Below are 22189 nucleotides of genomic sequence, written 5' to 3' on the forward strand. Positions count from 1 at the left end.
ATTCCTCTAAATCCCATCTTTCAACATCTGGTTCACGTGCCAACTCTTCCATGTAGCATTTCCATAACTGTTTATTTTCTGTACCTAATATTTTAACCATTTAATTTATGTACTTTTGCTCTTTAAACATGCCAAGTCCTCTGCATAATACGCAGCTTAGTCACAGAGCATAGAGTTTAAGGATGGTTCTAAGTTGATTTTGAGATTTTAAACTCTGACTGTTTAATTGGTGTGCTCTCCAGTTAGACTTATTTTACTTAGTGAAGTCAAAGGTCACACAGGCCTTTAACTCCTCTGGGTTCTCATGGTCAGTTGTACTCTGCACATACCACGTACTGGAGCATTTTTTAGAAATAAATATGTGCTGACGTATAGCAGAACGAGTAACAGAGAAGAATGAAGCGTGACAAAGAACAGTGAAGAGTGAGGGGAGAGTTACCTCTTAACATGAATTTGTCTTTCTCTTGAACTTGCCTAAGTTTTTTAATGTGTACGTTCAACTGGTCATCAGGTATTTTTGAAGCATCAGATATTCCCGTTCAAATTTGATAAACACAATGCAAATGACAGCATAGAAATAGTTTTGCATTGTGTAACAGGAACCACCTCACAAGATTCAGTAGCCAAGGAAAAACGTAAGGGAGGTCCCAAAAGAACAAAACCTCATGGATGCAGTGAACACTTCAATATAACACGTTATGTGGGAAGCCTGCAATGCGATGGCCAGAGTATCAAGAAGTCCTAGGAAGAGCTGGGCTGTGACAGGACAGAATACCTCACACCTGCGATAATTCTTATTTAGCAGATAGCTACCTGGTTGGCTGCACGTTGACATTTTAAAAAGCTCAGGTGATGTCTCAATTTCTCTGCTCAGATTGTTCTAAGAAAATTTTGTCATTAGTTTTCACTCTCTGACCACAGCAGGCACGCCAGAGAACGTGCGCAACAAGGTACCGTATGGTGCGGTGCTTTAGGACTGACAAAGTGCCTGTCTTAAATACCTGTTCTCAGAAATCAGCTATTCGTATACATGGAAAATTAGGGCGGTGCTAATTTCAATACGTTGTAAATAAACGTAAGACTTACCTGCATAGCAATCCTCTTCAACAACGCGTGCTTCTGCACTTCTGCAATGTCACCAACTGCCAACCCAATCTGAAGTACAACACAGCATTGAGTCATTACCAATTTAATGGCGCACCTATAAATGCACTAAAGGTCTCTCTAGCTGCAGTGGGGGAGTGGGCATATAATTGCCTACTAGTGGCCTCAACATACTTTTGCCAACACATCTTACAGAAAACTGCAAAATCTGTACACCTTTGTAACACTGGTGGCCACATTGGTGGGTTCAGTAACCTTAAGCGTTATCATAAAAAATTAAGACCCGTGAATCTGAAATTATTTAAAATAAAAATGTTCCTTTTGAAGAGGACAGGGGTCATATGGTATCAAATGCCAATGGGGTGGCCATGCAAATGGTTGCAGATTCCAGGAGTTTAGCATCTAGGTAAACAAGAGTGAGCGGACAACACAGAAAAGTTAAAATAGTAAACTGAGGCAACGCGGGAATTTATACCTTACCTATGTTTGGCAGGAAAAGGTACGCTTCGAGGGTGGGTGTGGCTTTGATTAAAAAAATAAAGCAGTAACTGTATCTAGAAATCTGTGGCCAGATAGAATTAGGTGAGGGGACGCTCACCTCTGCTCAATCCAAATGAAATCGCTTACTTAAATTAGCTGACTCATATTTGTTAGATAACCAGTACCTGTCTATGCTCAACCAGCCTCCTGGATGCTGATGCTCTCAAGAAGCTCAAAGTCAAGTAAATTCCACGAGAGGGGCTCTGTTTGGGGCACCACTGGATGCCCAGTGCTTAGAACCATGCAGAGCATGTAGTAGATACACAGAATAGTCACTGAGTGAATAAGCAGTGAAGAGTATATGCTAGGGTGTGCAGACTAGCATTGAGAACTATCTACAGTCAGACACTTTATTTGGCAGGATAATGTTTATTTTTTAACGCGGACGCCTTTAGGTAGGCATTATCTCTAGTTTATATCAGCCACCATCAAAACTAATGGTCTTGGGGCAGCTGAGTGGCTCAGTCGGTTGAATGTCCAACTTTGGCTCAGGTCATGATCTCCTAGTTTATGAGTTTGAGCCCTGCATCGGGCTCTCTGCTATCAGCATGGAGCCTGCTTTGGGTTCTCTGTCTCTGTCTCTCTCTCTCTCTCTCTCTCACACACACACACACACACACACACACACACACACACACTAAATAAAAACAGTCTCATACTACTTCACACATTTAAGATACTTGCCTGAGATCTGAAGACATCTGATTTTGTGAGTCATAGAGTAGATAAGTTACTAATATTTAATAGTAGCTAACATTTACTGAGTGCTTATGTGCCAACCACGGTTTTGAATGCTTTACTTTTACTTGAGAAAGAGAATATAACTGGGGGAGAGGGGAAGAGGGAGAAAGAGAAGATTTTAAGCAGGCTCCATACTCAATGGGGAGCCTGATATGGGGCTCAATCCCATAACGCTGAGCTGAAATTGAGACTTGAACGATTAACCAACTGAGCCACCCAGATGTCTCTCAAATGCTTTGTATTAACTCCTTTTATCCGAATAACCTAGGAAGTAGGTTTTATTACCTTTTTCTGATTTGTGTCCTAAAAATTTTGAGAATATGGGGAAGGGGCATCCAATTTAGATAGGATGATGGGGTGGAGGGTGTTGGTTAGGAAGGTCTACCCAGGAGATCTGATGCTTGAGAGCTGAGTGTTAACAGCTTAGAAAGAATTAACCCAAAGTGGGAAGGTCTTTGAGGAAAAGGAACAGCTTGTGTGGAGCTCAGGCACAAAGGAATGTAGGGCATGCTCAGTGAAAGTTGACGGTACATGTCTGGGCAAATCTTGCCAACAGTGGGAGGGGTGGATGAGATCTGGGTAAGACCCAGATCATGAGGATCCTTGCATGCCATGCTGATGGGTTTAGACTGAGTTGAAGAGGCATAGAAGAAAAAAAAAAAAAAAAGGCCTGACAGGCCCAGCTTTTCCTTATCATAAGATCACTGTGGTGACAATTTCAGGAAAGATTAGACAGAAGTGAGAGGAGACAGACTGCTCGGGCTACTGCAGCAATATGGATGAGGAACCATGAGGGTGTAAGGCAAATGGAAGTGGGTGTAAGAGGAAAATATTTACCGGAAGAACTGAGCAAAGGGCAGGGCTGAATCTAGAGTCTCTTCCAATGATCTGAGTTAGAGGACCAGGAGGTGGTACTGAGAGGCGGCAGCAAAGTTTGAAGGAAAGAAAACATGGAGTCTTGGCCGGCTCTTGTGGGACTGATTTTCCTCTGGGACATGCAGGTAGAGATGGCACTAACATGGACTAATGCTAAGCCAAATCGTCTAGATAATGATCTTCTGAAACGTCAGCAATTCTAAGAGAAGAATGTGGGCTTTATGTCATTCTTAATTATTCTTAGTGCTATCCTTTATGTTTCTAGGTCATCAAAATAAAACTCTGGATTTGTATCAAGTAAGTGAATCAAAACATTAAGTAGTATTTTTTTTTCTTTCCAGAAACATTGTACAGGACAATCTCTGGCGCATAGTCTCACTCAGAAAATGTATTGAATGTGTGCATATATGCATAAATAAGGAAAAAACATGCACTGTCAGGTCAGCTCGGGCTCTCCATGGACCTGAGATGTACTTCTGTCTGCATTGGCTAACGTGGTCATGGCTAGAGCAGGTTCTCTGTGAAGGGCATGTTCACATCTGCTGAGGATTTTCAACCTGTAACTGGTTTAGAGATGGCATCTGAATGCCACAGATTCCCTCATGCCTGAGAGGCTCTTTGCCACTTGAATATCTGATCGATGAGAAATTTAAGAGCAGAGATGAGGTTTAATCCTTTATTCCCTCAAGGTCTCTGCCTAACCTCTGACCCCCACCCTAACACCAGAGCAGTACACACCATTTATCTTTATTTCCTTATTCTGCTTTATAGTTCTTCATAGATAGCATTTATCACTCCCATAACATGATACTACATAGTTATTTATTTACTACCTCATGACTAGTTTATAATGTAAGGACGGGGTATTGGTCTATTCATCACTGTTTCCCAGCACCTGGATCAGTGTCTAGATTATTCATAAGTATCTGCCAAATGAATGCATCTTGGCATCCCCTGGGCTTTAGTGCTGTGTCTGGTACTAAATAAATGTTGAATGAGTGGATTTTACAATAGTCCCTAATTCCTTTCATGGAGGAAGATTAAGGAGGCTAAAAATAATGATCACTGTCAAATGCCCCAAATGATCAACAAACAGAAAACACAAGGATAAATTACTTACAAGTAAATTCATGAGCACAATTGGGACAAACATTGTGAAGGCAATAAGCTGTGCAAAAGACAGAACTGGATATACCAATTCATTTCTCAAAAATGGTTCTAGGAAGGCATCGCGGTAATTAATATCTCCTAGCATCATGCTGAAGGTCTGGATTATAGAAAGCAATGGAGAGCTGAAAGCATCCTGAGAAAAGATGGTAAGGTAAAAATGCAATGCAAAACGTGTACAATGAAAAAATGTTTTCTGGAGAGTAAAATGATAAAAAGCATATTTAAAATACTCTTTTAAATCACAGGACTATGGCTAATGATAAGAACTACTAATAAATTGGTGATAAAGTCATCAAAAATATCTTTTCTACACATATAACAAATAATCACACATTATATTTAAACTTTTTGACAATGGGAAAAAGTCATGAGGTAGGGCTGCAATAAAAATCATTTGAAGGCTATTTTATCAGACAAAAGGATAAAGTCCTATTACTATAAATTTTCTAGGCCATTCAGATTTAAGTATAAATATGTATTCCCAATATTCACAGCAACAGAATTAAGTACTGATGCAAGAGCCTCACCTGTATACTCAGGAGGACGTAGAAACTGAGGCCAAAAGCCAAAAGTAGGAAGACAAACACGACTGTAGACCTCAACAGAGTTTTCATAATTACCTCCAACATAACGATGAAAATTCCACAATTTTCAAATCTAGGCATATTTAAAAATTATATATTCACTTTTCTGGTCAAACTGTATTTCATTCAATGTCTATATTTATCATGCATTAGGTACTAGGTTTCACAGGTGAGTCACACTTTCAAAAAGGAGACAGAATTCATCAATAGTCATCTTACTTTCAAGCTGTTCACTAAACAGCTTTGCTGCTTCTTCTTTCTTGTTAACGTTGATCTTTGTCCTACACCTTGACCACTAGGCATTACTTCACACAAAGGAGGAGAGAAAAATCTTCCCAGTATCAAAGAAAGTGCTACCAAAGCTTAATAAATGGATCTGAGAGGTGAGATGGGTGATGCAGCCAGTGGAGACTCCACATGAGCTCATGTACCTGAAGGGCACCTGCGTATGGTTTATTCACCATCCTCATGACCTCCTGAGGTTTCTTTTTTCTTTCCCAGCAACCAACATTGTGAAATGTTTGGGTAGGTAATAGGTGTGCCATCCAGCCACCAATGTGGACATTTCCTTTGGCAAAGACAACTTGTTAAAGGGGGAATCACAAGAGTTTAAAGCTGCAAAGGACTTCAGAGGTCTCAGAAACTTAGCTCCCAAGAGTTGTCTAGTAACTCGGTAAGGTCACTGATGACAAAGCCAAAGGAATGACAGTACCTAGACTTGCCCTGAAGCCTTTTGATGTCCAGACCACTACTCTTCCCACTATACCATGTCCTTTTAAAGGGGCTGGCTTCAACCCTCCAGCATTGTGTGCATGACATATAGAAAATATGGTAGGGAAAGCATTGTCCCTGGGGTTGGAAAGACGGGTAAAAGTGCTTACATCTTGACTTACTAGCTGAGATCCTGGGAAAGTTACTTAGCCCTTCATCTTCTTTTATATACCACAAGTGATTACAAGTTATCTTTACAATAACTAGAGGTAAATGTTAAGATATGTGAAATAACAAGTATGGGAGGTAGGAGAGCTTTGCCCTTTGTTCCACCTCTAGAATTAGATTCTTTGAGCTTATTTTCTTCTCCTAAATCGCTATTATTCCCCATACCTATCACTTTATTTTGACTGTTTTAATCTAAAGTAAATGCTTAGCAAATAATACCAAGTAAAACCAAGAATAGCCAATACTTTTATTCCCATTTACTCCCCCCACTTAATCTAGATTTGTCTTGACCTGGGGTAATGTTGCCACTCAGAAGATATTTGGCAATATCTGGATACACTTTTTGTTGTCACATGGTGGGGAGGGGGGTTGCTACTGGTCATCTAGTGGATAGAGGCCAGGGATGCTGTTAAACATTTTACAATGCACAGGACAGCCCCCCCACAACAAAAAATTATCTGGCCCCAAATTTCAGTAGTGCCAAGGTTGAAAAATCCTGGTCTATACTCTGAACTCCAAACCTCCCTCCCCTTTTCCTTAATACATATTAAGGTACCTCCACAGTCTAAAACAATTGGAAAAGGAATAAGCCAATTATAAATATGGTACTTACAACAGTTATTCTTTTAATATTAAAAATGTCTAAGGGATACAGAAATCATTCAAGCTGGCTTTACCTTTGGAGATACAGTAAGAAGTTCATCCAGTAGAAGTATATAGCAATCGCTCCACATTGCCACTGCACATAAGCTGGTATACCAATGAATAAGGGTGACACAAAAATGATACTTGTTGTGTAGATAATCCATTCAGCTCCATTGGCATTATCCAAGATGTAATTCCTTTTCTGGGGTTAAAAAGAATTCAGAATTACCACAGGTAGAGACCAGGACCTAGCATCTTATGGATGATTTTATATATATATGTGTGCGTATATATATATACACACACATATATATATGTATATACATATATACGTATATATATATGTATATATACGTATATATATGTGTGCGTATATGTATATGTATATGTATTATGTATATGTATATGTATATGTATATGTATATGTATATGTATATGTATATGTATAACGTTGACCAGTAGCAACAACTGTCTGGCATTGCAGTTGGACAGGTTTAGGACCAAGGAGCCAGCTTCTGCCATCCTGGACTACACTCAGCCCTGGGTACGGACCAGTGTTGAAGGTGGCCCAATCTGTTCTGTTGAATTGGCACTTTGGGAATCTGATGCCTAAGTAAATTCTACAACTTTGTGGGCTTTCTCTGAGTCCATTCCTTCTTAAGGAAAGTCCTGGGAAGCTGCAGGTTGGTTTAGTAATTCCTTTATGCCTGTGTAAGGACATGCATATAGATTTCTCAGGATACAAATGAACTAAAGCTTCTTCTAAGGAGGTTTGAGACCTGTGCTAAGACTTAATTGCCGTAACAATTTGATGTCATTTCCTATCATTAAAAATTTCAAGTTTTGGACATCAAATTTTCTATAGAGGTGACAATTTCAGTATCAATTAAAAAATGTGGAGACCAAGTCTGTTAGAGAAATCATATAACTTTATAGTTCAATTTAGAGTATAATCTATAAAAAATGAGAATTATGATGAGATTAAATAATATGCCCTCAATCATTCAAACTACAATGCAATACAGTCTAACTCTCAGAATTGTGACAATCTACTGGAACTATATACAGACACACACACTTGCAAATATATAGTACCAAACAAATGCAAAGCATTGTAATGGTCATTGACATTCTTTAAGGCAGGTATCAATGTGCTTATATAAAAGTAAATTTTCACATACAATGAGGTACTTATAAAAGTTACATATCTTATAAAAATAACATTCACAAAAAAATGAATAATAAAAGACTTTAAATAAAAGATTGATGCCATTTATTAACCAAAGCAAGGACCTGTAGATAATTCACATAATTCTTGAGTCTGATCTGAACTTGGTTCATCCATTTAAAAGCATGAAGTAAAAATTATGCTATAAAAAGTTCCCAAATTTTTATTATAACTTGAGAATTTTATCCAGTAAAGAAAAGCATTCTTATTAAGAAAGGAATTAAAAGACCCATTTGAAATGGAACCATGGGCCAAGTCCTTTATAAATAGTTATATTCAAAAGTACCTAATTCAAAATCCAGCTATCATGTTAGCAAAATATCAAACTGATAGAGAAAATACAGAAAAGTCATTCATAAGTTCATTTGTAGACAAACTCATACAGACTAGAACATCTCTACTTCAGATTTATCAAATAGGCACCATCCGATGCAAGAATCTTGTCTAAAATCATGTGATTTCTACAGTTTGAAAAGTTTATGTTTGGTACTTCCAATCTATACATTGGTCAAGTTATGTGATTTTATTCTGACATATATTGTTCAATAATAGTTTAGCAATTTATGTTCTGCATATTAAAATATTTGCAACTTTAGAGATATAAAATGTATCATGTACCTGTTGGAAAATTTGGACCACTTCTTTGCAATATCCAAATATACTTGATAAAAAAACTAAAATCATACAAACTTTTATAGAATAGGAATTCTGAAACAAAAATGTGTAAAACAGTTATGAAAGATAGCAAATAAAACACTTTTGCTTTTGCATAATTTCCACTATTAAATATTTAATTTTCTTCTTCATTTCTATGTACCGTTATATTTGCTTTAAACAGAAAATTACTGTGATACCAATATAAAGACACATACTCATTTCATAATGTCCTAAGAGGTTCAAAAATCACCAAATGAACTCTAAAAGAGTATGAATCTGTAGACCTATGTAAAATGTGTTTTACTATGGTAAAATACACATAACATAAAATTTACCATTTTAAAAGTTTTACATTTTACACGTACATTTACATTCCAAAATGTATAATTCTGTGGCATGAAGTACATTTACTATATTATACAACCATCGCCACCATCTATCATCATCTAGCTCTATAACTTTTTTTCTATCACTCCCAAACAGAAGCCATGCATCCACTAAGAATGACCCCCTCTTCCTAAAATCCCAGACAGCCATAAATCTGCTTTATTGTAGACATATTTTAAAGTAGTTTATACTTCAGTATTAAAGCTACTATCTCATATGTCCATTCCTTTAAATTAATTTACGAACTCATTTATTGACTAAATTATTTATATTCCCTCGCATTTCACAAAAGATCTTAGGAAAAATTGTTCACATATGAATCATACAGTCCATAATAATAAAAGCCTTAATATTTCAGATTTACTATGGGGTTAGCATTTCTGAGGAAAAAAACACACCCGTAATAATCTTTTATTTTAAAAATTTGAAATATGATGACTTATCAAAAATACCTTGGTGTCTAATATTTCTGAATGATTACTAGTTTCATTGATGATTCCAGTTGAGTTGAAAGCCATACCTGGCTTTATACTGACAACAAGAAAGGTCATAGGCAGGAGACCAAGACAGTAAGATCCTAGGTTCATAATATGGGCTCTAAACCCATAAGCCAACCTACAAAAATAAATCACAATCTCAACAAAAAATATTTACTTAAGACAGCCTGTGGAAAAGGTAGTTATAATCTCTCTCAGAAATCTATTTGGTAAATTCATTGAACTTTAGAACCAAGATCTTCAAATTCACCTTTTTTCATTTTCAGAAAAGAATCTCAACTTCCCAGGAAATCATGACTTACTTAAAATATCTCACCAATTAACGGAAGAACAGAGACTTTAGCTCATATTTTCTGACTTCCACGTTGATTGCTCTTCCCAGGTACCCCTCTCACTTTACTGTCCACTAAACTGCAAGGCCCAGCAATGCTTCTTCATATCTCACACAGGGGTTTCTACCTCCTAAATATTTCATTTAATGTCAAAAATAAACAACATCAGCATTCTTAATACCAAAACATTTGCCTTTGACACATTTCTTTTTCAAAGTGTAACACATTAATATAATAAAGTCCAGGGGCATCTGGGTAGCTCAGTTGGTTAAGTGTCCAACCCTTGGTTTTGGCTCACATCACGATCTCACATCACATCATGGTTCACAGGTTTGAGCCCCGTGTAGGACTCTGCTCTGACAGTGCGGACAGGGGATTCCCCCTGCCCCACACCACTCTCTCTCAAAATAAATCAATAAACTTAAAAAAATCGAAAACATATTATTCAAGAGACTTTAAATTATTAAAAAGAAATACTACTTGGAGCACCTGGATGGCTCAGGTGATTAAGTATCTCACTGTTGATTTTAGATCAGGTCGTGATCGCATGGTTCCTGGGTTCAAGCCCCACATCAGGCTCCATGCTGACAGTGCAGAGCCTGCTTGGGATTTTCTCTCTGCCTCTCCCCTACTTGCTCGCTCTTTCAAAAATAAACTTAAAAAAAATACATACATACATACATACATACTGCTTAATACCCACCATTTCATAAGTAAATATTCTTTACATACAGGGTGATTGAGAAGCTCTATGCGGTTATGTTGTACCATTGCCTGAGAATAATAAAAATAAATCATATTAAACTATTAAGTACAAACTAAGTTTTTTGTTTGCTGGTTTTATAACTTTAATATTATAAAAGTAACACTTTATGAAAATTTGAAAAATCAAAAAATATATCAGGAATGTATTTTTAAAAAACCACAAGCTAGAACCATTTTATATAAATGCACTTACTTGATTCACTTTGTCTCTTTCAATTTCTTACCAGTTGAGATAGAATAAGCACTTTAATCTTACACAAAGTTACAACTGGAAAGGGTATTAAAAATAAACGAGCAAGAGCTACACTCATTCTTTCCCTGAAGAAACTCAGGCTTATCTCTCTAGAAGGATTTTAAATAGTAGAGTACTCATAGTCATTAAATTAGCTTGTGGATTAAGTTTTCATGAATTATTGGGAACTAATATCTATTTTAAAAACAATTTTTAATTATTCAAGAAATACACAGAGGAAGTGACATCAGCAAGATGGTGGAATAGGAAGTCCTGGACCATCTATGCCCATGGAGACAAGACCTATCACAACTTAACAATACCTGGACCAATTGCTTTTGTGAGAAATACAGAAACCAGTTAAGAGGTTCCTATACCCCAAGTGAACCTGTAGCCAAGAAGAATCACATCAAAAACAGTAGGAAAATTCATGGCATTTACTTGCCATAGCCCCTCTCCCAGCACAGAACAATGAGATCAAGAGAAAATCCCCAACTCCTGGCTTCTACCTGAAGAGGAAAGCGATATGTGGAATGTTCTAATTGTTCAGGGAGTGGCCCAAGGGACTGGTTTCTGTCTTGCCTGAATCTAAGCACTGATAGGTCCATCCAGTCTCTCAGACTTCTGTGAACAATAATTTCCTATCGCAGACCAGCTCTCCTTCCAGAAGAACCCCACTCAGCTCAGATATAATGAGAGATTTGTTAGTTATTAAGGCATTATTCAATTATGCTAAAAGCCAACCACTAAGTGAGGTGTATTTATTCAAGCAAACCTGTGTCATATAAATTATTCTGAGTCTATAGTATACAAAGCCTATTTCCTCTTAGAAGCTACAAAGTTTTATTTCCTCCTTATTCTGCTGGTGGAAACAAACTCTGGTAGAAGTATTGCCTGTTCTTCAAATTATAATTTAAAAACCTCCACATACACACACAAAAATTCTAAGTAGAGCTATAGTATAGTTACTTTTAGGTGACTTTGTTATTCAGTCTGAACTAAAATAACAACTACAAAACATGACATACTCCAGCAGAGGTAAAATGTTTTGCATAGAGCCAGCATGAGGTTAGTTTCCACTGTCAACCTTGTGGGCACAAAATCCACAGGACTCTGCATCCCTCCCACTCCAAGTACTCAGTAAGCCTTCTAGATATCACTTAAGGTGATGGTTGGTACCATGGTCTCTATCAAAGGCTCCCATGTAGAGAAATGAATTAATTTAAAGTGAATAAAAATTCCCAATTGGTCTAGACCAGTGCTGTCCAATAGAACTTTCTGCAATGATGGAAATGTCCTATATTTGTGCTGTTCAATATGAGAGCCACAAGGCACATAGTCTACTGGGCGCTTGCAATGTGGGTACTGCAAATGAGGAAATAAACTTTGAATTTTAAGTAGTCACACATGGCTAGCGTTTACTGTATTAGACAACACAGATCTAGACCCTAGACCACAATTTGGAAATCACTTTCAAATAGGTTTTCTTTTGCTTGCAACAGGGTTAATTTGTTGCCAGTGTGTACAGGGCTGGGCCGCCATTCCCACATGGCACCAATCTGTTGATGCTGCTAGCTGCTCTCCCTTTAGACGAGGAGCCCACTCATCAGTTACGTCTTTCCTCTGCAGTTATGTATTTGAGTTGGAGACCCCCGATTTAGACTGCAGTGGATCATCTTGCATGGCTTTTATTGTCCCATCTGCTGGAAATGTAAAATCCACTTTGGAGTAAGAGCTGGTTTGGTCTTAAGTCTCTCGGGCAATTTGGGTCCATACTGTGCATGTTAGGCCTGATTTCAGATTGGGATCACTCCTCCAGAAGGATCAAAGAGCTTCTGAAAGGTCAGAGTTTACCATGGAGCGCCTTAGATTGAACTTAGAATCTGTGATTGTAAAATGTCGCCCCTACATTTTCCTGTGGCTTGCATGGAGAAAACTCTTAAATATATAGGTCTATATTTAGATGGATGGAGTCAGGGAGTAAGCACTGACTGTCAGCCTATGTTGTCCATGGTTTATTGGATTTTGAATGAGGCAGGTTTGACATGACCATTAGAACTAAAGTGATTAAGAGTGTAGAACTTTAAGGGGACTAAAGTAAAGGATCTGTGGAAAATGACTGCTTTCTTCACTAAAAAGTAAAGGATTAGGACACATGGCAGAGAGAGACATCAAACTGTAAATGTGGAATTCTCTTCAGGCCCCTCCCTGGAAACATACCAAAACACAGAACCCATGCAGAAACTACCTAGATAGTGAAAACACTGGACTTACGTTGAGGGTTGTAAGAGGCTCATATGTAACATCCTGTGCAGGTGTTACTTTCTTGGTAAATTCTAATGGACACTGAAGATACCTGAAATTATACTCAATCTGTAGAAGACACAATTTTTAAAACATTAACAATCTAGTATACACCCCAAAGCAGGTCTTGACAAATCAAATACGTAAGTCTACCATTCTTCTGAAAATTAAATATTTCAAATAAAATTGAGTCATTTTGTCTGAAGAAATGTAGATTGTTATTTCATATGAATTAAAAAAAATATCCTGAAAGGCTGTTACGTAACCTTCTATAACCCACAGTCATGGAAGAAGATGAATTCTCAAAAGACCACTCAGATCTTTGGAATTTCATTCTTCAGGTTAGTACTACCCAAAAAAATACAAAGACTAGAAACAACTCTAAATAATGCTATTAGAAACAATTAAAATATTGGGGGAAAACCAAGGAAAAATTCTCTCACAAGCAGAGGATATAATCATATGACAAATGAAGACAGTAATTACCACCTTCTGAGACTGTGGAACTCTAGTAACATTGTTTTTAGTATTCATTAAAGAATTATAATAAACTTTCAATGACCATGATAAAACAAACTTACATAATAGTCTTGGCAGGACTTGTCTCTTTTGGAGGGCATCATGCAACAATCTAAAAGGACCTTTAAGAGAGAAAACATGGCTACGACATTGGTCAGAAAACGAAATGAGAGATGGGATTTGATCCCATTTCAAAAATTATACCCAAGACACTCCCCTCTCCCTTTCCTTTATTTCTGGTACTTCAAAGATAAACTATAATCCATGCCATTCAGGAACAAAGTTTAAAATATAAAGTTTTCAACTACTACCACATGCCTCAGAAATACCTAGTGATTCTGAAAAATATGCCTAAGAATGAAATCACATTTACTAAAATTTGAGTCAAAATTATTTTGTGAGTTTTACCCAAGAGTTGATGTCCTTCTGGCCTTCTACAGAATTTATAGCTTATAAAGGGTTCCTTTGCTCCATCTATATCTCATCTTCTATACTGCTCCAGCATGGAGTGCTGTGTTGGTTTCTGTCCTCGCTTGATGAACAACACTGACAAAGTATTTGCCCAGAGCAGCATGAACAGCATACTGAAGGACAGAGGTTAAATGAAGAAATATTGAACGCCCTTCAGGTGCTTGAGAAAAGGGGAGAACACTTAAGGGATCATTACAGCTACCTCTAGGACATGTAGGGATAAATGTTTTTGTGGGGTCCCTGTTAACATAAACTATTTCAGTCACCCCCAATCTGTGTGCTGGCACCTTTCTGGTGCCCAAATTCATCATCCCAAGAAAGGAATACTGCCCAGTCAGATTGTTCTCCTGGAGAAGAATCTGGACACAAAAAGCTCCAGATGATTCCACCAGTGTGTCCCCCAAAACTCCTGGGGCATCTGGTCAACCCCACCTGCAAGAAGCAAGGGTAGAGGACTGGACAGCACCCCTTCATGAAGGAGAGAAACAGGGACCCAGGCCCCATTGGGAGGGCACCCCTGTCCTGCTGGTAGTCTCAAACACCCGGAGGGACTTAAAAAATTTTCAGTCTCGGGGCGCCTGGGTGGCTCAGTCGGTTAAGCGGCCGACTTTGGCTCAGGTCATGATCTCGCGGTCCGTGAGTTTGAGCCCCACGTCGGGCTCTGTGCTGACAGCTCAGAGCCTGGAGCCTGTTTCAGATTCTGTGTCTCCCTCTCTCTGACCCTCCCCCGTTCATGCTCTGTCTCTCTCTGTCTCAAAAATAAATAAACATTAAAAAAAATTTTTTTTTCAGTCTCTGTTGGTGACCAGGCAGTGATACTAAGGATCATAAAAAGCACCCCAAGAAATAAGGACAAAATTAGTCAGTAGTGCTGTGCAAGGCAGAACCAGAGAAGCAGGTCTGAGACTGTTTGAGACCTTTTTAATTAATAACCAGCATAAGCTACAGAAAGGAAGGTGGAAACATGGGGAGGAACTATGTAAATTACTCAAGTGTATGATGTGAGGCTAAACTAAAAGTTATTTAAGGACAAATTCACAATACTAAAATGCAAGCAAATTATCAAAAATGAACTAGAAAATATATAATCATGTAAAGAAAAGAAAAATTAATCATAATCCCACAATTGTAGTAATTCTTATTAACATTTTGGTGTAATCTTTTAAGTTCCTTTCCATGTTTTCCATATGTGAGTATTTCTAACATATTTTTTTTACTGTTATTAATGCTACATAAAACATTACTATATGTAAATCTGTATCTCTGTTCATTAGGACAGATTCCAACAACTAGAATTATTGAGTAAGAAATTCTGAGATCATTTTCAATCCTGAATATTTATGTTCCCTTTGATGAATTTAAGTACTTGAAATGCTAACCTATGAACTGGACGGGCCCCAATTTCTATTGGATATTGTAAAGGAAAAAAATGCATGTGAAGTACTTAGCACATACTAAGTGCTTACTGACAAGTAAAAACAGTTAAGTGTGAGTAGCTGTAGTACTAATAACCAACCACACAAGCAGTATAATAACAGTAGGTTGTACAAGGTATGAATACTTCATATATCTTGCCTCTACTTTTTGTAATCACTTTGTAAGATCAGTATCAGTGTCACTTGTTTGGAGATGAAGTAGAAAATGAAGTTCAGGGAGGAAATGACTCACCTAAAGCAGTAGCATGAGCCAGGACCAAAACCCAGGACCATCAGGCTCTAATTTTGTCCCTGTGCCCCTGTCTTACTATGTCTCACTGCCTCCTCCATATTTGAATATATTTTCCCTCTGAATGACAGCCAAAGGCATCTTTTTTTTAATTATTATTATTCTTTGTCCCAATCTTCAAATATCAACCTTCTCAGGAGGTTTTTACCTGCATCCTTAAACACGCACATGCTCAACAGTTCATGGGTGTTTCTCTTGTAGTGAAAGTCCAGTTACATGCTGGGTATATGTTCAATCCAGCACAGAGAATCACACACTTGGAGGCCCACAGAAGCCAGGGGGTAGTATAAATGAATGAACTGTGCCAGCATTAAGAGCTCTTCTCCACTGTTTTTGAAATGTTGTCTCTCCTTGGGCTGGTTTCTGTCTTTACAATTTGGGTAAGGTCATACATAGAGAAATATCTCTCGACTACAAGGAGAGCAGCTGCACCAAAATGACAATACATGGCAATGAACGGTAGGCATTAGACTGAGTATACAAAAGGAAGAGGTGGGACTCGCGGGCCAATGGTGGAGAAGTAGGGGTACCCGAAGTTCCCTCGTCCCTCAAACACAGAAGTGTTGAGGCCAAAGGACTTTGAATTCCAAGAGTCTGGGCTGCAGAGGGACAGAGACGTCCCTAAGGACTCACCAGGACAAGCTGGTGGGCCATAGGTGTATGACCGTGGGAGAGAGAAAACAGGCTGCGTAGGCAAGGAGGGGAGGGATCCCCTTCTGCGGAGAGACAAAGGGAAGAGAAAGAGAAGCTGGGGAAGCATAGGACTGTATCTGGACGAGAGGAAAACCATGGAACAGGATGGAGAAAGATACAATCTCTAACCTCTTTGACCTCAGCCACAGCAATTTCTTGGTTCACATATTTCCAAAGGTAAGGGAATTAGAAGCAAAAATGAATTACTGGGACCTCATCAAGATAAAAAGCTGCTTCACTGCAAAGGAAATAACCAACAAAACTAAAAGGCAACTGACAGAATGGGAAAAGATATTTGCAAATGACATATCAGATAAAGGGTTAGTATCCAAAATCTATGAAGAACTTACCAAACTTGATACCCGAAAAAACAAATAATCCAGTGAAGAAATGGGCAGAAAACATGAATAGACACTTTTCCAGAGAAGAAATCCAGATGGCCAACAGACACATGAAAAGATGCTCAATGTCACTCATCACCAGGAAAATACAAATCAAAATCACACTGAGATACCACCTCACACCAGTCAGAGTGGCTAAAATTAACAACTCAGGAAACGACAGATGCTGGCAAGGACGTGCAGAAATGGGAACCCTCTTGCACTGTTGGTGGGAATGCAAACTGGTGCAGCCACTCTGGAAAACACTGTGGAGGTTCCTCAAAAAATTAAAAATAGATCTACCCTATGACCCAGCAATAGCATTGCTAGGAATTTATCCAAAGGATACCCGAGTGCTGATTCATAGGGGCACATGTACCCCAATGTTTATAGCCACACTTTCAACAGTAGCCAAATTATGGAAAGAGCCTAAATGTTCATCAACTAATGAATGGATAAAGAAGATGTAGTTTATACATACAATGGAATACTACTGGTCAATGAGAAAGAATGACATCATGCCATTTGCAGCAACGTGGATGAAACTGGAAGGTATTATGCTAAGTCAGTCAGAGAAAGACACATAGGTTTTCACTCATATGTGGAACTTGAGAAACTTAAGGGGGAAGTGAAGGGGGAAAAATAGTTACAAATAGGGAGGGAGGGAGGCAAAACATAAGAGACTCTTAAATACAGAGAACAAACTGAGGACTGATTGGGGGGTGGGGGGAGAGGGGAAAATGGGTGATGGGCTTGGAGGATGGCACTTGTTGGGATGAGCACTGGGTGTTGTATATAAGTGATGAACCATGGGAATCTACCCTCAAAACCAAGAACATATTGTACTCACTATATGTTAGCCAATTTGATAATAAATCGCATTAAAAAAAAAAAAAAAAGGAACAGGTGGGATGTATCAAATGGGAGAGTGCTTGCCCTATCTCAAGGAAGCAGCTGCTACTTGCCCGGAAGTTTCTGCCTCACCAGATCCGATTTTTACAGGAAGCCAGATATCTGGATCCTTAAGAGAGGCATACTGGTTTTAAATGTTAACAACTAATGCAGATTTGAAACAATAACATACATGCCCCCAAAAAACTACCTGGAGGCTGTATTCCACCAGCAACCACCATTAGTAGTCTCTGTTCTCGATTTGGGTTATTCTAATACAAAATGTTGACCATGTTTTCCTATATTCCATATAAAAACTAACCTCATTCTTTGATTCAAGTAAACACTTGTTGGCTAACTTCTCTGATCAATAGCCTACTGTTAGAAACTTTACTTTAAAAATGAAAATTACATTTACTTTGTGATTACAGCAATAAATCCTCATATTATATTATATGCCAAGCATATACCCAGAATCAGTTTTGTCTGGAGAGCTTACCTTCATGCATTCAGGGAGGTATTCTACCATTTCCATAACTGGACATTTATTGCTTGGAGAATAATGACTAAAAACCTTAAGGCATTCTTCCCATCTATTAAAAAGCAAAACAAAACAAAACAAAAAACAATGGTGATAGTAATAAAACAATCACAAGTCATAATCCTTCGGTTCTACACCACAAAGATGCCAGTTGAAATTCAAGATTATAACTTTAGGAGAAACCTGAAATTGTTCCAATGGAACCAATAGTTCACGAATCAAGATCAAACCATTAATAGGATCCTTGTCCATTAGTGGAAATTAGAAATGTGGGAAAATTCTAGGATGGATATAATCACTGTTCTTTTTCTCTAAATTCCTTCTTAAAAAGGTAAGCTTTTACCTTCTTTTCTCCTGAAATCATGAAATAGTATGAGCTGGTCATGCTGAGTAGAGATATTCACATTCACATATATACAATAGCAACATAGTACTGAACATGATATATTTTAATTTTTTCTAATGTTTATTTATTTTTGAGAGAGAGAGAGACACAGAGTGTGAGCAGGGAAGGGGCAGAGAAAGAGGGAGACACAGAATCCGAAGCAGGCTCAAACCCACGAGCTGTGAGATCATGATCTGAGCCCCCCAGGCGCGCCTGAACACGTGATATTTAATGGGTAATCTGTGTATATATATCATGTTGAATTAAACTACAAAATAACATGTGTCAAGTACATTAATAAGCATGGATTCTGCCAGGAGATTACAGAGTCTGCTCTTTTCTTGCCTGCCATTTGTTTGGACACGATAAGAAGGTGCTTTTGATACCAAGGAGGAAATAAATCTCCAACAGGAAGTAAAGAAGAGACCATTTATCTCCAAGATCCTATCTATGTCATAGGAGACTACTTCCAAAAAGTACCAAACTTTCTGTTAACAGTATCAGTAAAATGAATCTAGAACATCTGCATAATCAGCGGCAAACTTCTGGTTGCACACTTGCATTGGCTAGTGTTTCAAAGGAATAATCATTGGTGACGGGTGGGTCTTGAGATTGCCCACGCTTAAAAACACAGGCTTATCTGTCTCGAATATGAAATGGTTCACCTCTGTGTCCACAACTGGGTGATACGGGGCCCTTGAGCATATCTGTGATTATACAGAAAAGTTTATGTACAAAAACTAGGACAAACTACCCTCCAACTTTATCATTAGAACTCCTTAAAATATGGCATAAAAACCCACAACCACAAAAGGTTATGTGTTAAGGGAAATTCCAATCGATGGCCCTAGTAACAACCTGGATATACCCCGGAGAGGATTTTCACCAACATCCGGTTTTCACATTTGTATTGGCAAGAGAGTGTTGGCAGATTCAGGTTGAGCAGGGAAGAGTGTGCTAGACAATGACCATAGTGCCAGACACTACCCATGCCCGAACCCCAGGAGTGTCACATGAGTGTTATGAAGGTGATCTATGCTCCCACGATTTAGAAATAGAAACCAAAAACCAGAGAGTTCAGTAACATGTCCGTTATTACCCAAAGAGTACATTAAAAACTTTATGTCAACAACTGATGTTTAAGAAATGTTGATTAACAGCTGAAACTTATTCTTTTTCTGTTTCCTTTCAGGTTATAAATCATCCCTCGTGCCAGAGGACACGAAATGACAGTGGGATAGGAAGAAAGCATACCTTTTGTTCTTGATGGTCGTAAGAACCACGTCCTTCCTCTTATTGTGAATTGCAACATGCAAAAAGGAGGCCTGCTGCTTGTTTAGGACGATGTCAGCATCATAACTCAAAAGAAGTGCGACGGCTTTGGCATGGCCTTCCCTTGCAGCCAAGTGCAGTGCAGTGTTCTTTCAGAGAGAACAGGACACAGAAAATCCAGTGACAATGGCTAGTCATCCTTTGGCTATCATACTGCTTTCATCTTTGAACTGCTTAAAATAAATTATTGACAAACCCAACTATTTAATACCAAAATACGTAAAATTTAAAACCAATGGTCAGAGTCAAGCATCAAATAAGGAGTTTCTAGTTCACACACGGGGTGTGTGTGTGTGTGTGTGTGTGTGTGTGCGTGTGTGTGTGTGCATGCGCACAAGCAATTCCAAGTGGTTTGTTTTGTTTTTATATTGGGATGATTCCGCAAGGACAAATGACAGACTTTCAGAGTAAAGATGTTGGAGTGAACACCGAATACTTCTAAGAGGTTTCTTGTCTTAGTAGAGCAATGATTTCCAGATGTTGGCTTTTTGTAGTCTGGTCAAGTTTTTTAAAAATCAGGAATTGCTCTAAGGTTGCCAATCTTTAATTTGACACATAAAGACATCTTAAAAAGCAATAACAACCTTCTACCTCTATCATTTCATGAAAGAATGTGAATTTTAATACTCTCCATAAAGAGGAAGTATATTACAGCAGAATAAAGGATAGTCTTCCAAATCAAATACACTTAGCTATATTAAAACATACCCCGGACCTCTTCATTTTTCTCAGTTCACCAGGGAGTACTGAAAATTTTTTCATCAATCTATGTGGGCCTGTGGACTCTCTGCGAGACTCAAGAGGTGTCCTCAACATGCACCCACCTGTTGGCATTCTCCTTATTCCGTTCCCCTCTTACTCATTCCTCACTTAGCGTCTGCAGAGTAAGAACCCAATAAAAGACTATGAATGCAGCAAGGAAGGAAATAAAATGGCTGGAAAGGACGTTTTCATGCAATTTTGGCAGTTTCTTCAATGCCAAGACTTTGGGTAGGTATGGAGAACACAGTACATACCCCTTCTTCATCTAGCTGATCTGTGCACTTCATATTAGTGTCAAGAATGACCTTCATGGTCTGAGTGTACCCGCCCAAGGAAGCATGATGCAAAGCAGTCCAGCCACTGTGGTCACTGTTAAGAGTTAAGAAAGGACTGTTCATTCACTTCTCAGATGAATCCTGGGAAGGAATGCCACCCATTTGAAAGGTGAGTCTGATGAGTACAAAAAATAAATGCATATCTGAGTTCTAGCAACTAAATATGTATTACATATTTCTAAAAATGAGCTAATTTCAAGACTAATGGTCTTAAGTAATCTTCCAATAATGTGATTCACACATATTTTTTAATTTAGTAGATTAACATAAAAGTATATAAACACATCAAACATCTGTGGGTGGGTAAAACTTGAAAAAACACATTTTTCAAGACTATAATGTACTTATACACACTATTTTAAATCTTGTTTTATTCTTTCGTTGAATATTGTATCAAAACTTTTCCATGATGGTGTTTATTAGTCTTCGTGGCCACTAATTGCTGATGCTGCTAATAGTATTTTACAATACATGGCCTTAAGATGCTTAGCTTAATGCTACTTCTGTTTCTAAGACTTCAGGACTGAAAAGATCATTCCTCCAGTGCTCTCAAAGACGCTTATTAATCCCTTTAGAAAACATCCTTTCTCTCACAGAAATTCAAGATGTAAACACAATGAAGCCTTGTCATCCTTCCAAATTACAGATGGAAAAAAAAAAAAAAGTATGAGATCCTGACACAACTTAATTTCAGCGCTAGTGAGCACCTATTTTAGGTTGCAAGGGCCACCTCGCCATTTCAATTGTGAGGCACTTAAGCAACAAGTGTCTGGCCTGGATCCATTTGGGGTCCCCCATGCATGTCCGCTGAAGGCAGAAAGGAACTGAGCAGAGCATTCACTTCTCAGCTGCAGCCCTACTTTGCAGGACTGGTGCTCTGGTACAGAAGTGTGTTTTTGAACATTAGCCTAATGAGCTCTTTGTTTCCACATTGGTAAAATTAAAAGATAGCTCACCACACTTCTATAAAACTTGGCTTTTTACAAAGATGTCATTTAATTACACTATCTTCTAATTATGTTTAATTATTTTTAATTTGTTTTTGCTCCTTGTGTTAGAGTTAAGTATAACGAAATTCAGGAATTCTTCATGTTTCGTGTTGTAGCATAAAGAGAGATCTTCACGTCCATCGTTCATCAGACAGAATGAAAAAG

General features: G+C 38.2%; 1 protein-coding gene and 1 long non-coding RNA gene across 2 annotated transcripts in view; one reads left to right on the forward strand and one right to left on the reverse strand.

The window, feature by feature from the left end:
- The window catches only part of LOC109269338 (uncharacterized), a 49659-nt gene extending 28765 nt beyond the window's left edge, over positions 1-20894 (forward strand). The window contains exon 6 of the long non-coding RNA XR_008419913.1: positions 19799-20894. This is a non-coding gene — a long non-coding RNA (uncharacterized LOC109269338). The remainder of the gene's footprint in view (positions 1-19798) is intronic.
- The window catches only part of TRPA1 (transient receptor potential cation channel subfamily A member 1), a 54466-nt gene that overhangs the window by 6049 nt on the left and 26228 nt on the right, over positions 1-22189 (reverse strand). Inside the window, exons 13-24 of the mRNA XM_019453265.2 lie at positions 20955-21069; positions 19861-20027; positions 18180-18273; positions 13583-13642; positions 12972-13070; positions 10404-10474; positions 9324-9486; positions 8446-8535; positions 6632-6801; positions 4959-5088; positions 4382-4564; positions 1087-1155 (exon numbers count right to left, since the gene is read on the reverse strand). Of these exons, the coding sequence (XP_019308810.2) occupies positions 1087-1155; positions 4382-4564; positions 4959-5088; positions 6632-6801; positions 8446-8535; positions 9324-9486; positions 10404-10474; positions 12972-13070; positions 13583-13642; positions 18180-18273; positions 19861-20027; positions 20955-21069 (1411 nt within the window). The remainder of the gene's footprint in view (positions 1-1086; positions 1156-4381; positions 4565-4958; positions 5089-6631; positions 6802-8445; positions 8536-9323; positions 9487-10403; positions 10475-12971; positions 13071-13582; positions 13643-18179; positions 18274-19860; positions 20028-20954; positions 21070-22189) is intronic.

This window comes from Panthera pardus, unplaced genomic scaffold (genome assembly GCF_024362965.1).
Source record: "Panthera pardus isolate Hobbes unplaced genomic scaffold, ASM2436296v1 HiC_scaffold_7, whole genome shotgun sequence".
NCBI lineage: Eukaryota > Metazoa > Chordata > Mammalia > Carnivora > Felidae > Panthera > Panthera pardus.